Raw genomic sequence first — 21,969 nt, forward strand, 5'->3', positions numbered from 1 at the left:
TCTGGCCCCGCTCAGTTTTCTCACGCAATTGCATAGCATATTTGCACATTCATCTTCTGCACATCTAACATTCCAGTGTTTAATTGCTATATTGTAATTACTTTGCCACCATGGCCTATTTATTGCCTTACCTCTCTTATCCTACCTCATTTGCACATGCTGTGTATAGACTTTTTGTACTGTATTATTGATTGTATGTTTGTTTATTCCATGTGTAACTCTGCGTTGTTTTATGTGTGGAACTGCTTTGCTTTCTCTTGGCCAGGTCGCAGTTGCAAATGAGAACTTGTTCTCAACTTGCCTACCTGGTTAAATAAAGGTGAAATATATATATTTTTAAATATATAGAAATGTTGCGCATCATGAGCACATGGGCTCTCATTCATTGTTTGATTAGATTTTCCATGAAGTTTGCATTGATGTCAGAGTGATTAGAGGGACAACAGAGTGCTGAGTACCAGGCAGTTAACAAGTTTGGTAGGCTACTAATGACCATCAGCAGCACCAGAGCTGGGAGAAGACTAATTACAGTGACTAAACAGTCACATGGGATTTGACTGCCATCATGACTGGCAGTAATACGGTCACTGTAACAGCCCTAGTCCTCCCCATTGGGTATCTCACCGCACGGATTAAAAGTACATTTACCGTAATTTCCGGACTATAAGCCGCAACTTTTTCCCCACGCTTTGAACCTCGCGGCTTAAACAATAACGCGGCTAATATATGGATTTTTCCCGCTTTCACATTTTTTTTCTAAAAAAAACACATTCTGTGACGTGCTCAGTTTTTTGGCGGCATGAAGCTTTCATTAGACCAATGAAATTGCCTAACGGGTTAAGGTCAAACAACTTTTTTTGTTTACTGTTTAGATTAAATCGAGCGCTCTCAAACTTCCCATCATTCTGATTACGGTAGTCATTTTGTCACTCTCATCATGGCAAAGACACGGAGAAATGCATATGATGCAGCTTTCAAGTTGAAGGCGATTGGTCTGGCTGTTGGAAAAGGAAATAGAGCTGCTGCACGGGAGGTTGGTCTTAATGAGTCGATGATAAGACATTGGAAACAGCAGCGTGAGGAATTGACTCAGTGCAAAAAGACAACTAAAGCTTTCAGAGGGAAGAAAAGCAGATGGCCCGAACTAGAAAATTAGCTCGAAGACTGGGTCAACACACAGAGAGCAGACGGCCGAGGTGTTTCAACTGTGCAGATCCGACTGAAAGACAAAACAATCGCCACCGCATTGAAGTTTGAGGATTTTAGAGGTGGACCATCGTGGTGTCTCAGATTTCTGAGACATAAAGGCCTGTCCATCAGGGTACAGACGAGTCTGTGTCAGCAGCTCCCTCCCGACTACGAGGAAAAAGTTTCAAACTTCCGCAAATTCACTGATGCAAAGATAGCGGAGCATTCCATTTGCCCGCACGACATCATAAATATGGATGAGGTTCCTCTGACGTTTGACCTGCCTCTCACTCGGACTGTCAACAGGAAAGGCGAATCATCCGTCATGCTGAAAACAACTGGGCATGAAAAAATGCACTTCACCTGTGTTCTGAGCTGCACGGCATCGGGAGAAAAGCTTCCACCGATGGTGATTTTTAAATGCACGACGATGCCAAAAGAAAAATTCCCGAGAGGAATTGTTGTGAAAGTCAACAAGAAAGGATGGATGACGGAAAGCCTAATGCATGAATGGCAGACGGAGTGTTACGGCAAGCGACCGGGAGGATTCTTTCACAGGAACAAGGCATTGCTCGTTTTGGACAGCATGAGGGCCCACAACAAATTCGGTGAAAGAAGCCATCAAGAGGACAAACTCAATTCCAGCTGTGATTCCTGGGGGCACAACAAAGTATTTGCAGCCACTCGACATCAGTGTAAATCGTGCATTTAAGGTGGCCCTCCGTGTTCAGCGGGAGGCTTGGATGACAAGTGGGGAGAAATCCTTCACTAAAATGGGCCGCATGCGAAGAGCAACTTATGGTCAAGTCTGCCAGTGGGTCCTGACAGCGTGGAGCATTGTCAAAAAATCCACTATCATTAGCGGGTTTCGAAAGGCTGGACTGCTGCGTGTTGAAGAGGGCTCAGCGGGGGATTTGCCTCCGGATGAAAGAGACGAGAGCGACAATGAAAACGATCCAATATCGGATGAAGCAATTCTGAGGCTATTCAACTCCGACACCGAAGGAGATGACTTCAGTGGTTTCAGTGCACAGGAGGAGGAAGATAGTGACCAATGACTTTCTTGGTAGGCTACTGTTTACTGCAAATCTTTTATTTTTTGTTACAAGCCGTGTTTCGTTAACCTGTTAGGGCTAGGGGGCAGCATTGACACGGCTGGATAAAAAACATACCCGATTTAATCTGGTTACCACTCCTACTCAGTAACTAGAATATGCATATACTTATTACATATGGATAGAAAACACCCTAAATTTTCTAAAACTGTTTGAATGGTGTCTGTGAGTATAACAGAACTCAAATGGCAGGTCAAAACCTGAGAGATTCCTTTACAGGAAGTGGCCTGTCTGACCATTTCTGGAACTTCTTTGCCATCTCTATCATTTACTAAGGATCTCTGCTCTAACGTGACACTTCCCACGTCTTCCATAGGCTCTCATAGCCCGGGAAAAAAGAGAATGTCGTCATTCCAGCCCCAGGCTGAAACACATTATCGCCTTTCTCAAGTGGCCCATCAAGAGACACTAGCTTATGCGCGTGACCCCGACCGCCCCCGCCTTTGGGATTTTTTTCCTCTGTTTGCCGAAAAGGAGATTCCCTGTCGGAATATTATCGCTTTTCTACGAGAAAAATGACGTAAAAATTGATTTTAAACAGCGGTTGACATGCTTCGACGTACGGCAATGGAATACTTTGAATTTTATTGTCAGGAATTGCGCCAAGCGCGACACTTCTTTACTATTTCGGATAGTGTCTGGAACGCACGAACAAAACGCCGCTATTCGGATATAACGATGGATTATTTTGGACCAAACCAACATTTGTTATTGAAGTAGACGTCCTGGGTGTGCATTCTGACGAAGAGAACAAAAGGTAATTACATTTTTATAATAGTAAATATGATTATGGTGAGTGCTAAACTTGCCGGGTGTCTAAATAGCGAGCCCGTGATGCCTGGGCTATGTACTTAGAATATTGCAAAATGTGCTTTCACCAAAAAGCTATTTTAAAATCGGACATATCGAGTGCATAGAGGAGGTCTGTATCTATAATTCTTAAAATAATTGTTATGCTTTTTGTGAACGTTTATCGTGAGTAATTTAGTAAAATGTTAGCGAATTCCCCGTAAGTTTGCGGGGGTATGCTAGTTCTGAACGTCACATGCTAATGTAAAAAGCTGGTTTTTGATATAAATATGAACTTGATTGAACAAAACATGCATGTATTGTATAACATAATGTCCTAGGGTTGTCATCTGATGAAGATCATCAAAGGTGAGTGCTGCATTTAGCTGTCTTCTGGGTTTTGGTGACATTATATGCTGGCTTGAAAAATGGGTGTCTGATTATTTCTGGCTTGGTACTCTGCTGACATAATCTAATGTTTTGCTTTCGTTGTAAAGCCTTTTTGAAATCGGACAGTGTGGTTAGATTAACGAGAGTCTTATCTTTAAATGGCTGTAAAATAGTCATATGTTTGAGAAATTGAAGTAATAGGATTTTGAAGATTTTGAAAATCGCGCCACAGGCTGGCAGTGGATGTTACGTAGGTGGGACGAATTCGTCCCGCCGGTCCCATAGAGGTTAAAGCCTATTTATTTTTGTTACAAGCCGTGTTTCGTTAAAGCCTGTGTAAAGTTCATTTGTTTCAATGTACCGGTAGGCACCTGTGGCTTATAGACCTGTGCGGCTAATTTATGTTCAAAATAATATATATTTTTAAATTCAGTGGGTGCGGCTTATATTCAGGTGCGCTCAATAGTCCGGAAATTACGGTACATTGTAAAACTTCTGACAGAAAATGTCATACTTTTGGACTTTATAGCACTCCCAGAAGGCATGAACTATTGAGGCCTTTTTTACACTTAAGACATGACTCTTCTGTTGTGCTGTCGAATTTTGTCTCTTGTATAATTAGTTTATACTGGATTAAGCTTACAGTTTTGTTAACTGTAATTTCATTAGTTATTTTCCAAAACTCCATCTTGTGCCTATATCAGTTATTTTTAAGTCTTGCTTCCAGTACTTCATATTTTTTTCTAAGAGATTGTTGGTTGGATAGGCTTTCTGCAAGGTTTTGTATGTCTTACCAATCATATGAGTGTATTTTTCTTCGTCAAATAGGATTCTTTCAACATCGCTCTGACGTCCAAAAGCTTTCTGGATGAAAATGTATGATATAAAATATATAAGTTGCATATATTTGAAAATGTCTACATTGGCCAGTCCAAAATGTATTTTTAATTCTGTCATTGAAATAATTGTATTTCCTGTTATCAAGTCCTTTCCCGTTTCTATGCCTTTAATTTTCCATGTAGACCAATGGATTGTTCTATAGGGATGTGTTTTTAAGGAGTGATATTGGTTATTGTAGAATCCATTTCATGAAGTTAATGTTCTTAGCTCCATCCTTTGAAAACAAACACGTGAAAAGATTCTGGGGATGAGCATGCTTCAATATTTACCCATTCTTACTCTTTAGTGCATTTAGCATTATGTTGTAAGTAAAAGCCTGAGAGAGCCGTTTTATGTCTCTATTTAGGTTTGGTCAGGGTGTGATTTGGGTGGGCATTCTATGTCTGTGGTTCTATGTTTGGGATTGCTTTGTTTCAGCCGGGTATGGCTCCCAATCAGGAACAGCTGTACATCGTTGTTGCTGATTGGGAGTCATATATGTTTAAGGCCAAAACAAAACGGCCTACTTAAAAGGTTAAATATATATATTTTTTAATTCAAACAAAATTAATGCACAATATGAAACGTTTCAGGTGTTACCAGGTAGGCGTTTTGTACGAATAGTTAAAACAAAATCACCACATACACCAAAGCGATAGAAAAATCGTATTTTTTATATCATAAACCCTTGACCTTTAACCGAAACTTTAACTCACCAAGCTACTGGGTTCAAATGTCTTGGAGGCCATCCGGACGCTGGCACTGAGAGAGACACAGAGAGAGATTGAGAGGAGAGAGAGAGAGAGAGAGAGAGATTGAGAGGATAGAGAGGAGAGAGAGAGAGAGAGAGAGAGATTGATAGGATAGAGAGGAGAGAGAGAGAGCAATTGAGAGGAGAGAGCGATTGAGAGGAGAGAGAGAGAGATAGAGACAAAGTTGGAGAAAACAAAATATAATTTATCATCAAACATAACAGCCATGATGTAGCAAGGATCACAGTCAGAGGTGTGTATGTTAGAGCTCTGCTACCCGACCAGAACCCGACATTATACATCGGCTTAGGGCAGGGCCTGTTTTTTCATCAATATCTGGTTTGGTTTATTAATTCAACCATTTTAAAAACAAGCACACATAGAACTTGAAAAAGACATGCATGCACATGAGTACAATCATTGAGGATAACACACCAAGTCTGGGACTTATTTCCATTGTGGTCCTCTTGAGACAAATTGGCTAGGCAAGATCCAACACAGAGACATAATAAAACATAAAAACAATGAAGAACATCTATCTCATCATTGCAGTTGCATCGTAAGAAAGTACCTTTTCCAGCATTACTCCTGCACATATTATCAAGTCCTGATCTGGTCATCCCTAACATGGAACATGAGATAATATGGAACACTAATAGACAAGAACAGCTCAAGGACAGAACTACATCAATGTAAAAACGGCACACATAGCCTACATATCAATACACACAAACTACAGTATCTGGGTCAAATAGGGGAGATGCATTGTGCCGTGTGGTGTTGCTTAATCTGTTTTTTAAAACCAGGTTCTGTTCATTTGAGCAATATGAGATGGAAGAGAGTTTCATGCAATAATGGCTCTATATAATACTGTACACTTTTTGGAATATGTTCTGGATTTGGGGACTGTGAAAAGACCCCTGGTGGAATGTCTGGTGGGTTAAGTGTGTATGTGTGTCAGAGCTGTGTGTAAGTTGACTAGGCAAACAATTTGGGATTTTCAACACATGGATGTTTCTTATAAAAAGAAGTGACGCAGTCAGTCTTCCCTCAACTCTTTGCCAAGAGAGACTGGCAGGCATAGTATTTATATTAGCCCTCTGATAACAACGAAGAGTAAGACGTGCTGCTCTGTTTTGGGCCAGCTGCAGTTTAACTAAATCAAATCAAATTTTATTTGTCACATGCGCCGAATACAACAGGTGAAGACCTTACAGTGAAATGCTTACTTAAAAGCCCTTAACCAACAAAGTTTTTAGAAGTTTTGAGAAAAAAAGTGTTAAGTAAACATTGAAAATAAAAGTTACAAATAATTAAACAGCAGCAGTAAAATAACAATAGCGAGGCTACAGTTGAAGTCGGAAGTTTACATCCACTTAGGTTGGAGTCATTAAAACTTGTTTTTCAACCACTCCACAAATTTCTTGTTAACAAACTATAGTTTTGGCAAGTCGGTTAGGACATCTACTTTGTGCATGACACAAGTCATTTTTCCAACAATTGTTTACAGAGAGATTATTTCACTTATAATTCACCGTATCACAATTCCAGTTGGTCAGAAGTTTACATACACTAAGTTGACTGTGCCTTTAAACAGCTTGGAAAATTCCAGAAAATGATGTCATGGCTTTAGAAGCTTCTGATAGGTTAATTGACATTATTTGAGTAAATTGGAGGTGTACCTGTGGATGTATTTCAAGGCCTACCTTCAAAATCAGTGCCTCTTTGCTTGACATCATGGGAAAATGAAAAGAAATCAGCCAAGACCTCAGAAAAACAATTGTAGACCTCCACAAGTCTGGTTCATCCTTGGGAGCAATTTCCAAATGCCTGAAGATACCACGTTCATCTGTACAAACAATAGTACGCAAGTATAAACACCATGGGACCACGCAGCCGCCATACCGCTCAGGAAGGAGACATGTTCTGTCTCCTAGAGATGAACATACTTTGGTGCGAAAAGTGAAAATCAATCCCAGAACAACAGCAAAGGACCTTTTTCTTTTTCATTTTATTTCCCCTTTATTTAACCAGGTGGGCTAGTTGAGAACAAGTCCTTTATTTAACCAGGTAGGCCAGTTGAGAACAAGTCCTTTATTTAACCAGGTAGGCCAGTTGAGAACAAGTCCTTTATTTAACCAGGTGGGCCAGTTGAGAACAAGTCCTTTATTTAACCAGGTAGGCCAGTTGAGAACAAGTCCTTTATTTAACCAGGTAGGCCAGTTGAGAACAAGTCCTTTATTTAACCAGGTAGGCCAGTTGAGAACAAGTCCTTTATTTAACCAGGTAGGCCAGTTGAGAACAAGTCCTTTATTTAACCAGGTAGGCCAGTTGAGAACAAGTCCTTTATTTAACCAGGTAGGCCAGTTGAGAACAAGTTCTCATTTACAACTGCGACCTGGCCAAGATAAAGCAAAGCAGTGCGACACAAACAACACAGAGTTACACATGTGATAAACAAACGTACAATCATTAACAAAATAGAAAAAGTCTATATACTGTACAGTGTGTGCAAATGGAGTAAGGAGGTAAGGCAATAAACAGGCCAAAGTAGCGAAGTAATTACAATTGAGCAAATGAACACTGGAGTGATAGATGTGCAGATGATGATGTGCAAGAAGAAATACTGGTGTGCAAAAGAGCAAAAAAGTAAATAAAAACAATATGGGGATGAAGTAGGTAGTTGGATGGGCTATTTACAGATGGGCTGTGTACAGGTGCAGCGAACAGGTGCAGCGATCGGTAAGCTGCTCAGATACCTGATGCTTAAAGTTAGCGAGGGAGATAAGTCTCCAACTTCAGCAATTTTTTTTTCAATTTCTTCCAGTCATTGGCAGCAGAGAACTGGAAGGAAAGGCAGCCAAAGAGGTATTGGCTTTGGGGATGACCAGTGAGATATACCTGCTGGAGCGTGTGCAACGGGTGGGTGTTGTTATGGTGACCAGTGAGCTGAGATAAGGCGGAGTTTTACCAAGCAAAGACTTATAGATGACCTGGAGCCAGTGGGTCTGGCGACGAATATGAAGCGAGGGCCAGCCAATGAAAGCATTCATGTCGCAGTGGTGGGTAGTATATGGGGCTTTCATGACAAAACGGATGGCACTGTGATAGACTGCATCCAGTTTGCTGAGTAGAGTGTTGGAGGATATTTTATAAAATGACATCGCCGAAGTCAAGGATTGGTAGGATAGTCAGTTTTACGAGGGTATGTTTGGCAGCATGAGTGAAGGATGCTTTGTTTTGCGAAATAGGAAGCCGACTCTAGATTTGATTTTGGATTGGAGATGCTTAGTGTGAGTCTGGAAGGAGAGTTTACAGTCTAACCAGACACCTAGGTATTTGTAGTTGTCCACATATTCTAAGTCAGAACCGTCCAGAGTAGTGATGCTGGACGGGCGGGCAGCGATCGGTTACCAGCTCGGAAACTGGATTGCATGGTGTTGAACGCTGAGCTGTAGTCAATGAATAGCATTCTCACATAGGTGTTCCTTTTGTCCTGGTGGGAAAGGGCAGTATTGAGTGCAATAGAGATTGCATCATTTGTGGATCTATTAGGGCGGTATACAAATAGAAGTGGGTCTAGCGTTTCTGGGATAATGGTATTGATGTGAACCATGACCAGCCTTTCAAAGCACTTCATGGCTACAGACGTGAGAGCTACGAGTCGGTAGTCATTTAGGCAGATTACCTTGGTGTTTTTGGGCACAGGGACTATAGTGGCCTGCTTGAACCATCTTGGTATTACAGACTCAGACAGGGAGAGGTTGAAAATATCAGTGAAGACACTTGCCAGTTGGTCAGCGCATGCTCGGAGTACACGTCCTGGTACTCCAACTGGCCCTGCAGCCTTGTGAATGTTGACCTGTTTAAAGGTCTTACTCCCACTGGCTATGGAGAGCGTGATCACACAGTCGTCCGGAACAGCTGATGCTCTCATGCATGCTTCAGTGCTACTTGCCTCGATGCGAGCATAGAAGTAATTCAGCTCGTCTGGTAGGCTCGTGTCACTGGGCAGCTCACGGCTGTGCTTCCCTTTGTAGTCTGTAATAGTTTGCAAGCCCTGCCACATAAGACGAGCATAGGAACCGGTGTAGTACATTTCAATCTTAGTCCTGTATTGATGCTTTGTATTTTTGATGGTTCGTTGAAGGGCATAGCGAGATTTCTTGTAAGCTTCCGGGTTGAAAGCAGCAGCTCTACCCTTTAGCTCAGTGCAGATGTTGCCTGTAATCCATGGCTTCTGGTATGTACATGTGGTCACTGTGGGGACGATGTCATCGATGCACTTATTGATGAAGCCAGTGACTAATGTGTTGTACTCCTCAATGCCATCGGAAGAATCCTGGAACATATTCTAGTCTGTGCTAGCAAAACAGTTCTGTAGTTTAGTATCTGCTTCATCTGACCACTTTCTGGTCGACCGAGTCACTGGTGCTTCCGGCTTTAGTTTTTGTTCGTAAGCAGGAATCAGAAGAAAAAAATTATGGTCAGATTTGTACGCATCTCTGTATGTGGAATAAAAGTGGTCTAGAGTTTTTTTCTCTCTGGTTGCACATTTAACATGCTGGTAGAAATGAGGTAAAACGGATGAGTTTCCCTACATTAAAGTCCCCGGCCACTACATTTACATTTACGTCATTTAGCAGATGCTCTTATCCAGAGCGACTTACAAATTGGTGCATTCACCTTATGATATCCAGTGGAACAACCACTTTACAATAGTACATCTCTTTTTTGGGGGGTGGGGTAGAAGGATTACTTTATCCTATCCCAGGTATTCCTTAAAGAGGTGGGGTTTCAGGTGTCTCCGGAAGGTGGTGATTGACTCCGCTGTCCTGGCGTCGTGAGGGAGCTTGTTCCACCATTGGGGTGCCACTTGGAGCACCGCCTCTGGGTGAGCGTTTTCCTGTTTGCTTATGGCCGTATACAGCTCATTGAGTGCAGTCTTAGTGCTAGCATCTGTTTGTGGTGGTATATAGACAGCTACGAAAAATACAGATGAAAACTCTTGGTAAATAGTGTGGTCTACAGATTATCATGAGATACTCAACCTCAGGCGAGCAAAACCTTGAGACTTCCTAAGATTTCGTGCTCCAGCTGTTGTTTACAAATATACATAGACTTGTCTTACCAGAGGCCACTGCTCTATTCTGCCGAAAAAGCTTAACACCCGCCAGCTGTATGTTATTCATGTCATCGTTCAGCCACGACTCGGTGAAACAGATATTACAGTTTTTAATGTCCTGTTGGTAGGATATACGTGATCGTAGTTTGTCTATTTTATTATCGACTGATTGTACGTTGGCTAATACGACCGATGGTAAAGGTAAATTATCAGCGTCGGATCCTTACAAGGCACCAGGACCTTCGTCCCCGTCTCTTTCTGCTGCGAATGATGGGGATGAAGGCCTTGTCGAGTGTCTGAAGTAAATCCTTCCCTTCCTTCTACGACTCGTTAAAGAAAAAGTATTCCTCCGGTACGGGGTGAGTAATCGCTGCCCTGATATTTAGAAGCTCTTTTCGGTCATAAGACATGGTGGCAGAAATATTATGTACAAAATAAGTTACAAATAACACGAAAAAACATACACAATAGCACAATTGGTTACAGGATCGTAAAACGGCAGCCTTCGGCGCCATTAGGTCTACTAGGTCTTTCTTTGCAGCACTTCACTGGACAATAATAAAGAAAAAATACCAGTCTCAATGTCAACAGTGAAGAGGCGACTCCAGAATGCTGGCCTTCTAGACAGCACAGAACAACGCAAACTGGCTCTGCAAAGAAAAGCCATATCTCAGACTGGCCAATAAAATAAAATATTAAGATGGGCAAAATAACACAGACACTGGACAGAGGAACTCTGCCTAGAATGCCAGCATCCCGGAGTCGCCTCTTCACTGTTGACGTTGAGACGGGTGTTTTGCGGGTTCTATTTCATGAAGCTGCCAGTTGAGGACTTGTGAGGTGTCTGTTTCTCAAACTAGACTGCCCTCTTGCTCAGTTGTGCACCGGGGCCTCCCACTTCTCTTTCTATTCTGGTTAGAGCCAGTTTGCGCTGTTCTGTGAAGGGAGTAGTACACAGCATTGTACGAGATCTTCAGTTTCTTGGCAATTTCTTGCATGGAATAGCCTTCATTTCTCAGAACAAGAATAGATTGATGAGTTTCAGAAGAAAGTGCTTTGTTTCTGGCCATTTTGAGCCTGTAATCAAACCCACAAATGCTGATGCTCCAGATACTCAACTAGTTTAACTTCTATGGGCTACGTGGGACACTAGCGTGACCACCTGCGGGACACAGCCAGTGAAATATCAGGGCGGCAAATTCAAAAACAACAAAATGTCATAATTCAACTTTCTCAAACATACACTTCACCTTGATGTAACCACATTGTCCGATTTCAAAAAGGCTTTACAGCGAAAACAAAACATTAGATTATGTTAGGAGAGTACATAGACAAAAATAATCACACAGCCATTTTCAAAGCAAGGACGTTGTCACAGGCTGGCTCATAGCCTGTGGCAAAAATGAGAGGACATCAACAACCGGTATAGGCCAATTCAAAAAGTTATTTATTATAAAACGAAACTATTAATTCTAAACAAAGAAAAAGGAATGAGGTGTGGAAATGTCATAATGTAGGGTGAATGTAGGGTGCATGGATGCGTGAATATGTGTGTGTGAACATGACTGAGTGGAAACTAAATAAACCAACAAAGGAACAAACAAAGGAACAAACAAAACAGGATCATACCTGGAGGAGCAGGGAGAGAGAGAGCAAGCCAAGCGAGAGAGAGGTTAACCTCTATGGGACCGGCGGGACGAATTCGTCCCACCTACGTAACAGCCACTGCCATCCTGTGGCGCGATTTTCAAAATCTTCAAAATCATATTACTTCAATTTCTCAAACATATGACTATTTTACAGCCATTTAAAGATAAGACTCTCGTTAATCTAACCACACTGTCCGATTTCAAAAAGGCTTTACAACGAAAGCAAAACATTAGATTATGTCAGCAGAGTACCAAGCCAGAAATAATCAGACACCCATTTTTCAAGCCAGCATATAATGTCACCAAAACCCAGAAGACAGCTAAATGCAGCACTCACCTTTGATGATCTTCATCAGATGACAACCCTAGGACATTATGTTATACAATACATGCATGTTTTGTTCAATCAAGTTCATATTTATATCAAAAACCAGCTTTTTACATTAGCATGTGACGTTCAGAACTAGCATACCCCCCGCAAACTTACGGGGAATTCGCTAACATTTTACTAAATTACTCACGATAAACGTTCACAAAAAGCATAACAATTATTTTAAGAATTATAGATACAGACCTCCTCTATGCACTCGATATGTCCGATTTTAAAATAGCTTTTTGGTGAAAGCACATTTTGCAATATTCTAAGTACATAGCCCAGGCATCACGGGCTCGCTATTTAGACACCCGGCAAGTTTAGCACTCACCATAATCATATTTACTATTATAAAAATGTCATTACCTTTTGTTCTCTTCGTCAGAATGCACACCCAGGACGTCTACTTCAATAACAAATGTTGGTTTGGTCCAAAATAATCCATCGTTATATCCGAATAGCGGCGTTTTGTTCGATGCGTTCCAGACACTATCCGAAATAGTAAAGAAGTGTCGCGCGCTTGGCGCAATTCCTGACAATAAAATTCAAAGTATTCCATTGCCGTACGTCGAAGCATGTCAACCGCTGTTTAAAATCAATTTTTACGTCATTTTTCTCGTAGAAAAGCGATAATATTCCGACAGGGAATCTCCTTTTCGGCAAACAGAGGAAAAAATCCCAAAGGCGGGGGCGGTCGGGGTCACGCGCATAAGCTAGTGTCTCTTGATGGGCCACTTGAGAAAGGCGATAATGTGTTTCAGCCTGGGGCTGGAATGACGACATTCTCTTTTTTCCCGGGCTATGAGAGCCTATGGACGACGTGGGAAGTGTCACGTTAGAGCAGAGATCCTTAGTAAATGATAGAGATGGCAAAGAAGTTCCAGAAATGGTCAGACAGGCCACTTCCTGTAAAGGAATCTCTCAGGTTTTGACCTGCCATTTGAGTTCTGTTATACTCACAGACACCATTCAAACAGTTTTAGAAAATTTAGGGTGTTTTCTATCCATATGTAATAAGTATATGCATATTCTAGTTACTGAGTAGGAGTGGTAACCAGATTAAATCGGGTATGTTTTTTATCCAGCCGTGTCAATGCTGCCCCCTAGCCCTAACAGGTTAATGGAGCAGTTTGTTAAATACCCTGAGCCCAGGTGGCTCCAATCACACCAGCTCCAATCACTAACGACCCTCCTCTGCCTGCAGGAGGAACCGCCCCTGCACTGCAGAGGAGGAGCCGTGACAACGTGTCAATAAAACCCAAAACACAGCTAAATGAAGCACTAACCTTTGACGGTCTTCATCAGATGACACTCCCAGGACATTATGTTACACAATACATGTATGTTTTGTTCGATAAAGTTCATATTTATATCCAAAAACAGCATTTTACATTGGCGCATGGTGTTCAGAAAATGTATTCCCACCAAAACTTCCAGTGAATGTGCACATCAATTTACAAAAATACTCATCATAACCCTAACCCTAACCCTAACCCAAAATATATAACAATTATTTCAAGAATTATAGATAGACTACTCCTGGATGCAACCGCTGTGTCAGATTTTAAAATAGCTTTACGGAGAAAGCACATTTTTCAATATTCTGAGTACATAGCTCAGCCATCACAGCAAGCTATACAGACACCCGCCAGGTTCGGAGCCACCTAAACTCAGAATTAGTATTAGAAATATTCTCTTACCTTTGCTGATCCTAGTCAGAATGCACTCCCAGGACTGCTACTTCCACAAGAAATGTTGTTTTAGTTCGAAATAATCCATATTTATGTCCAAATACCTCTGTTTTGTTCGTGCGTTCAGAGCACTATCCAAAGGCATAACGCGCGAGCGCGGGAACCAGAGACGAAAAGTCAAAATGTTCCATTACCGTACTTAGAAGCATGTCAAACGCCGTTTAACCTGTTATGGCTAGGGGGCAGTATTTTCACGGACGGATAAAAAACGTACCCGATTTAATCTGATTAGTACTCCTGCCCAGAAACTAGAATATGCATATAATTATTAGCTTTGGATAGAAAACACTCCAAAGTTTCTAAAACTGTTTGAATGGTGTCTGAGTATAACAGAACTCATTTGGCAGGCCAAAACCTGAGAAGATTCTGTACAGGAAGTACCCTGTCTGACCATTTCTTGGCCTTGTTGATTATCTCTATCAATTACAGGGGATCTCTGCTCTTACGTGACACTTTCTACGGCTCACATGGACTCTCAGAAGGCGGCAAAATGCTGAATCGTGGCTTTGCAGGCTCTGGCTGAAACAAAGTAGCGCGTTTGGGTAGTGGCTGGTTATAGTACTGTGAGACTCAGGCTCGTGCCCGCGTCGACCGAAAGCTTTGTTTTCTTTCCTCTGTTTAGCTAAATGGAGATTCCCGGTCGGAATATTATCGCTTTTTTACGAGAAAAATGGCATAAAAATTGATTTTAAACAGCGGTTGACATGCTTCGAAGTACGGTAATGGAATATTTAGAAATCTTTTGTCATGAATTGCGCCATGCTCGCGACCCTGATTTACCATTCGGATAGTGTCTGGAACGCACGAACAAAACGCAGCTATTTGGATATAACGATGGATTATTTTGGACCAAACCAACATTTCTTATTGAAGTAGCAGTCCTGGGAGTGCATTCTGACGAAGACAACAAAGGTAATCAAACTTTTGTAATAGTAAATCGGAGTTTGATCAGGGCTAAACTTGGTCGGTGTCTAAATGGCTAGCCGTGATGGCTGGGCTATCTACTGAGAATATTGCAAAATGTGCTTTCACCGAAAAGCTATTTTAAAATCGGACATATCGAGTGCATAGAGGAGTTCTGTATCTATAATTCTTAAAATAATTGTGTTTTTTGTGAACGTTTATCGTGAGTAATTTAGTAAATTCACCGGATGTTTGCGGGGGTATGCTAGTTCTGAACGTCACATGCTAATGTAAAAAAGCTGGTTTTTGATATAAATATGAACTTGATTGAACAAAAGATGCATGCATTGTATAACATAATGTCCTAGGGTTGTCATCTGATGAAGATCAGCAAAGGTTAGTGCTGCATTTAGCTGTGGTTTTGTTTTTTGTGACATTATATGCTAGCTTGAAAAATGGGTGTCTGATTATTTCTGGCTGGGTACTCTGCTGACATAATCTAATGTTTTGCTTTCGCTGTAAAGCCTTTTTGAAATCGGACAGTGTGGTTAGATTAACGAGAGTCTTGTCTTTAAAATGCTGTAAAATAGTCATATGTTTGAAAAATTGAAGTTTTCGGATTTTAGAGGAATTTGTATTTCGCGCCACGCCCATCATTGGATATTGGAGCAGGTGTTCCGCTAGCGGAACGTCTATATGTAAGAGGTTAAAATCAATCTTTATGGTATTTTTAACGTAAAATTGCGATAATATTCCAACCGGACAATAGTGTATTCATTCAAGGAGAAAAAGAAGGAACAGCACGCTCGCGGGATCGAGCATATCCAATCCCTTTGTTGCCAGGCAGTCCACTCGGTAACGGAGCTCCTATTATCTGCCCAGTGACAGGAGAATGCTGAAACAACTTTCTGAAGGCTTTTGACAGCCAATGGAAGCCTTAGGAAGTGCAACGTAACCCCACAGATACTGTAGTTTCGAAAGGAACTAGAAAGAAGAACTACAATTCTCAGATCCTCCACTTCCTGGTTGACTTTTTCTCAGGTTTTTGCCTGCCATATGAGTTCTGTTATACTCACAGACAGCATTCAAACAGTTTTAGAAACTTCAGAGTGTTTGCTATCCAAATCTACTAATAATATGCAAATTCTAGTTTCTGGGCCAGAGTAGTAACCTGTTTAAATTGGGTACGTTTTTCATCCGGCCGTGAAAATACTGCCCCCTAGCCCAGACAGGTTAAAGAAGTTTTTATTGCTTTATTGCCAGTTTTATTGCTTCTTTAATTAGCACAACTGTTTTCAGCTGTAAATTTGCCCACCTTGCCAATTAAGTAATAATTAAAATAATTGGCAAAATCTGATTCGATGAAGGATGTTGAATTTGTCTTTCTGCCTAGAATTGTATTTAATGTACCCCAAAGTGTGTATTTTTTTATAATTATTTTTGTCATTGATCTAGGCTTCATAATATAGTTTTATCTTCTTTTTGTTAAGTTTAATCACATAATTTCTCAATTTACAGTAAGTCAGCCAGTCAGATGTGCAGCCAGAATTATTAGCCACTCCTTTTGCCTCATCTCTTTTTTCCATTCCTCATCAATCAATGGAGCCTTAACAGTTCTAACGGTCAGTTCCTCATCAATCCATGGAGCCTTAACAGCTCTAACGGTCAGTTCCTCATCAATCCATGGAGCCTTAACAGTTCTAACGGTCAGTTCCTCATCAATCCATGGAGCCTTAACAGCTCTAACGGTCAGTTCCTCATCAATCCATGGAGCCTTAGCAGCTGTAACGGTCAGTTCCTCATCAATCCATGGAGCCTTAACAGTTCTAACGGTCAGTTCCTCATCAATCCATGGAGCCTTAACAGTTCTAACGGTCAGTTTCTTAACGTAGATGTTTAGCAATAATTAGAAGAAGCAATTTAATAAATTCATCAAGTGCAGCGTCTGGATGCTCCTCATTAATCACATCAGACCAACAAATATTTGTAACATCATCCACATAAGAGTCACAGCAAAATATGTTGTATGATCTTTATACACTATTTTAAACCTTTTGGAACATTGGCTTTCCTGGATATAGCCACTATATTGTGATCACTGCATCCAATGGTTACAGATACAGATTTAGAACAAAGTTCTACAGTATTAGTAAAATGTGATCAATACATGTGGATGATCTTGTTCCTGTAGTGTTTCTAAACACCCTGGTAGGTTGATTAATAACCTGAACCAGATTACAGGCACTGGTTACAGTGAGAAGCTTCCTGTTGAGCGGACAGATCATAAAAACCTGTCAATATTCAGGTCCCCAAGAAAGTAGACCTCTCTGTTTACATCACATACACTATCAAGAATTTGACACATATTATTTTGATACTGACTGTCAGCACTTGGTGGACTATCGCAACACCCCAATAGAAAAGGCTTTAGATGAGGCATGTGAACCTGCAACCACAGAACTTCAATAACACTTGACATGAGACCTTCTCTAAGCATTACAGGGATATAGATATATATATATATATATATATATATGTGTGATATGTATGTAGTGGTATCCCAGGAGGTCTACCCCGGGGGATGGTAATAGAGGGGAGGTACGTGAGGCGACGTTGGCTCCCTCTGCTGGGAATATGGGAGCTGGGCACCCCGACACAGACAGCTCTAAGTGGAGGTGATTAGAGGAAAGTGCCAACCAGCCGTGGAGGCCACATAAAAGGAGCATGGTGGCACACCGCGGGAGGAAACGGGGAGAGAGACACCAAGCGAGAGGAGAGAAGAAGGTCCGAGCCAAACCTCAGTGATTTTCTTTGTTGTGTTTATTTTATGGCCTAGTAAAGTTGTGTTTGCAGACTAAAACCGCCCTGTCTCTGTGTTAATCTCTGCACGCTCAACCCAACACCCCATGGTTTACCACAATATATATATATAAATATAGCAACACCCATAAGCACTCCAGTCTATCCTATAGATGTTGTATCCTTGTATTGCTACTGCTGTATAGTCTCAGAAATGGCTACTATATGAATGTTATCTGATGTAAGCTAATTATTGATTTCATGAACCTTATTTCTAAGGCTACATGTATTAATATGGACTATTTTCAGCCTCTTCCTGGGTAGCTTATCAGAAATAGACATAATATGGAAAAGAGCAAACAAAGCAAGATTAAAAAAAAATATACATTCAGCAGTCCATTAATCAGTTGGTGTGTGTGTGTGCTGTGGGGGTTGAAGCTAGGAACCTATAGGCTTGGCTTGCTCATCCCTTCCAGGCTTCTGGGAGGGTGGACAGACAATGAGCCTGTCATAGTGGATGTAAGCATTGTCCCCACACGCTCTGGCAGCTTTCATGGCTGGGATAAGTTCTTTCCTCTTCTGGTGAACAGTTTCAGGATAGTCCTCGTTGAGGAAGATTTATGTTCCTCTCAAGTTCTTGGCTCTTTCCAGAACAGCTACCTTATCCTTGAACCTCAGGAACTTGACCACTATTGGCCTGTGCCTGTCACTTGGGCCAGTGATGGGTTTTCCAGTCCTGTGGGTGTGTTCCACCTCAATCTTCCTGTGGTCCATCTTCAGTTTCTCAGAGATCATTTCCCTCACTCTGACCTCAGACTCCATCCAGGTCTCATGTGGAGATTCTGCAATTCTGCTGTTCCACCTTGATTGTCCCTTGAGATAATCTGATTTCTCCGTCATTCTTATCATATACTCACTGAACTGACGTCCTATATCACTGACTTACAGATTGCTGTCATCTTGCCGTTTTCCTGTTTAAACTCATTGAGTTGACCCTGGGAGAACTGCAAACAGTTCTTCAGGTCCTGGACCTCTCTGGTCAGGACGTCCATCATTTTATTAGTTGGACAAAACACTTGAAGCTATTTTCTTGTTGTTGTAACAACTTCTTGTTCAACTCTTTTTGTTCACCTGTGATAGAGAGAAACTCCTGTTCCCACTGGCGTTGGTATTTTTCATGGTAGCAACGTAGGCTATGCTGTTATTCCTTGCACTTCCAGACAGGGAAGGTCACAGGGAAAATGGAAACGGCAACAAACAGCAGGAATCCGATCAGCCACAAGCCCGGGCTGCATTCAAGCCCTCAAGGAAACCCCTCTAGCTTGATAAACAGCTAACAGTGGCAGCTAGGCTAGCTACTACGCCAAGCAGCTCCTCAAACCCAGCTTTGGTCGGCAGGACAGATAGTAGCGGTCCCAGCAACTGATGCCAATCGCGTTGCGGGATCCAAACTCAAAAGGTAGCTAGCTAGTAACCAAACTTTTTCAATAGAACACTTCTTTAGAACACACAGAGACTTTCAAAACAACAAAGCTCTCTCTCTCTCTCGTTCCGCGTTCAACAGGAAGTGATGACATGCACTTGATGGCCAGTCATTCAGAGTCTTTCAGAATATCTCAAACATGGCCTTACATTTGGCAGAAGCAATCGGCAATGGTGAATGTCATGGGCATGGGTAGGGCTTGGGCTAATCTAATGTGTGTGTGTGTGTGTGTGTCTGTTACCTCCTCTGTAAAGGCATGCTTTCCTCCTCTTTCTTCCTCAGCATCTGTGGACAGAGAGAGCATGTGTGTGTCAGTGAGGACAGAGTGTGTGTGTGTGTGTGTGTGTGTGTGTGTGTGTGTGTGTGTGTGTGTGTGTGTGTGTGTGTGTGTGTGTGTGTGTGTGTGTGTGTGTGTGTGTGTGTGTGTGTGTGTGTGTGAGGACAGAGTGTGTGTGTGTGTGTGTGTGTGTGTGTGTGTGTCAGTGAGGACAGAGTGTGTGTGTGTGTGTCAGTAAGGACAGAGAGTGTATGTATGTATGTATGCATGTATGTATGTATGTATGTATGCATGTATGTGAGTAAGGAAAGAGAGTGTGTGTTTGTGATGGTAAAGATAGTAGTACTGTATGTAATGTATAACTTCCACTGATAAGAGTTGACATTAGAACAACACCATCTTTACCAATGATTAGGTTAACCACATCCAGTGCTAACTCTAACTCTAACCCCTAACCCCTAACCCTAACTCTAACCCTAACCCTAACCACATCCAGTGTTAACTCTAACCCTAACCCTAACCACATCCAGTGTTAACCCTAACCCCTAACCCCTACCATACAGGATGTATAACCTAGTGTTAACACTAACCCTAACCCTAACCCCTACCATACAGGATGTGTACCTAGTGTTAACACTAACCCCTACCATACAGGGTGTGTACCTAGTGTTAACTCTAACTCTAACCCTAACCCTAACCCTAACCACATCCAGTGCTAACTATAACTCTAACCCTAACCCTAACCCTAACCACATCCAGTGCTAACTATAACTCTAACCCTAACCCTAACCCTAACCCTAACCCTAACCACATCCAGTGTTAACTCTAACTCTAACCCCTAACCCTAACTATAACCCTAACCCTAACCACATCCAGTGTTAACTATAACCCTAACCCTAACCCTAACCCTAACCACATCCAGTGTTAACTCTAACTCCTAACCCCTAACCCTAACTATAACCCCTAACCCTAACCACATCCAGTGCTAACTATAACCCTAACCCCTAACCCTAACCACATCCAGTGTTAACTCTAACCCCTAACCCCTACCATACAGGATGTGTACCTAGTGTTAACTCTAACCCCTAACCCTAACCACATCCAGTGCTAACTATAACTCTAACCCCTAACCCTAACCATACAGGATGTGTACCTAGTGTTAACTATAACCCCTACCATACAGGATGTGTACCTAGTGTTAACTATAACCCCTACCATACAGGGTGTGTACCTAGTGTTTACTCTAACCCCTACCATACAGGATGTGTACCTAGTGTTAACTCTAACCCTAACCCCTACCATACAGGATGTGTACCTAGTGTTAACTCTAACCCTAACCCCTACCATACAGGATGTGTACCTAGTGTTAACTATAACCCCTACCATACAGGATGTGTACCTAGTGTTAACTATAACCCTAACCCTACCATACAGGATGTGTACCTAGTGTTAACTCTAACCCTAACCCCTACCATACAGGATGTGTACCTAGTGTTAACTCTAACCCCTACCATACAGGATGTGTACCTAGTGTTAACTCTAACCCTAACCCTACCATACAGGATGTGTACCTAGTGTTAACTCTAACCCTAACCCCTACCATACAGGATGTGTACCTAGTGTTAACTATAACCCCTACCATACAGGATGTGTACCTAGTGTTAACTATAACCCCTACCATACAGGATGTGTACCTAGTGTTAACTATAACCCCTACCATACAGGGTGTGTACCTAGTGTTAACTATAACCCCTACCATACAGGGTGTGTACCTAGTGTTAACTATAACCCCTACCATACAGGATGTGTACCTAGTGTTAACTCTAACCCTAACCCCTACCATACAGGATGTGTACCTAGTGTTAACCCTAACCCCTACCATACAGGATGTGTACCTAGTGTTAACTCTAACCCCTACCATACAGGATGTGTACCTAGTGTTAACTATAACCCCTACCATACAGGATGTGTACCTAGTGTTAACTCTAACCCTAACCCCTACCATACAGGATGTGTACCTAGTGTTAACTATAACCCCTACCATACAGGATGTGTACCTAGTGTTAACTATAACCCCTACCATACAGGATGTGTACCTAGTGTTAACTATAACCCCTACCATACAGGGTGTGTACCTAGTGTTAACTCTAACCCCTACCATACAGGGTGTGTACCTAGTGTTAACTATAACCCTAACCCCTACCATACAGGATGTGTACCTAGTGTTAACTATAACCCCTACCATACAGGATGTGTACCTAGTGTTAACTATAACCCCTACCATACAGGATGTGTACCTAGTGTTAACTATAACCCTAACCCCTACCATACAGGGTGTGTACCTAGTGTTAACTCTAACCCCTACCATACAGGGTGTGTACCTAGTGTTAACTATAACCCCTACCATACAGGATGTGTACCTAGTGTTAACTATAACCCTAACCCCTACCATACAGGGTGTGTACCTAGTGTTAACTCTAACCCCTACCATACAGG

The 21,969-nt window shown here is 41.8% G+C and overlaps 1 protein-coding gene across 1 annotated transcript in view; it reads right to left on the bottom strand.

Moving 5' to 3' along the window:
- lad1 (ladinin) overlaps positions 1 to 21,969 on the bottom strand; it is a 140,304-nt gene that overhangs the window by 31,308 nt on the left and 87,027 nt on the right. Inside the window, exons 7-8 of the mRNA XM_045696599.1 lie at positions 19,438 to 19,481; positions 5,078 to 5,123 (exon numbers count right to left, since the gene is read on the bottom strand). Of these exons, the coding sequence (XP_045552555.1) occupies positions 5,078 to 5,123; positions 19,438 to 19,481 (90 nt within the window). The remainder of the gene's footprint in view (positions 1 to 5,077; positions 5,124 to 19,437; positions 19,482 to 21,969) is intronic.

This window comes from Salmo salar, chromosome ssa15 (genome assembly GCF_905237065.1).
Source record: "Salmo salar chromosome ssa15, Ssal_v3.1, whole genome shotgun sequence".
Taxonomy (NCBI): domain Eukaryota; kingdom Metazoa; phylum Chordata; class Actinopteri; order Salmoniformes; family Salmonidae; genus Salmo; species Salmo salar.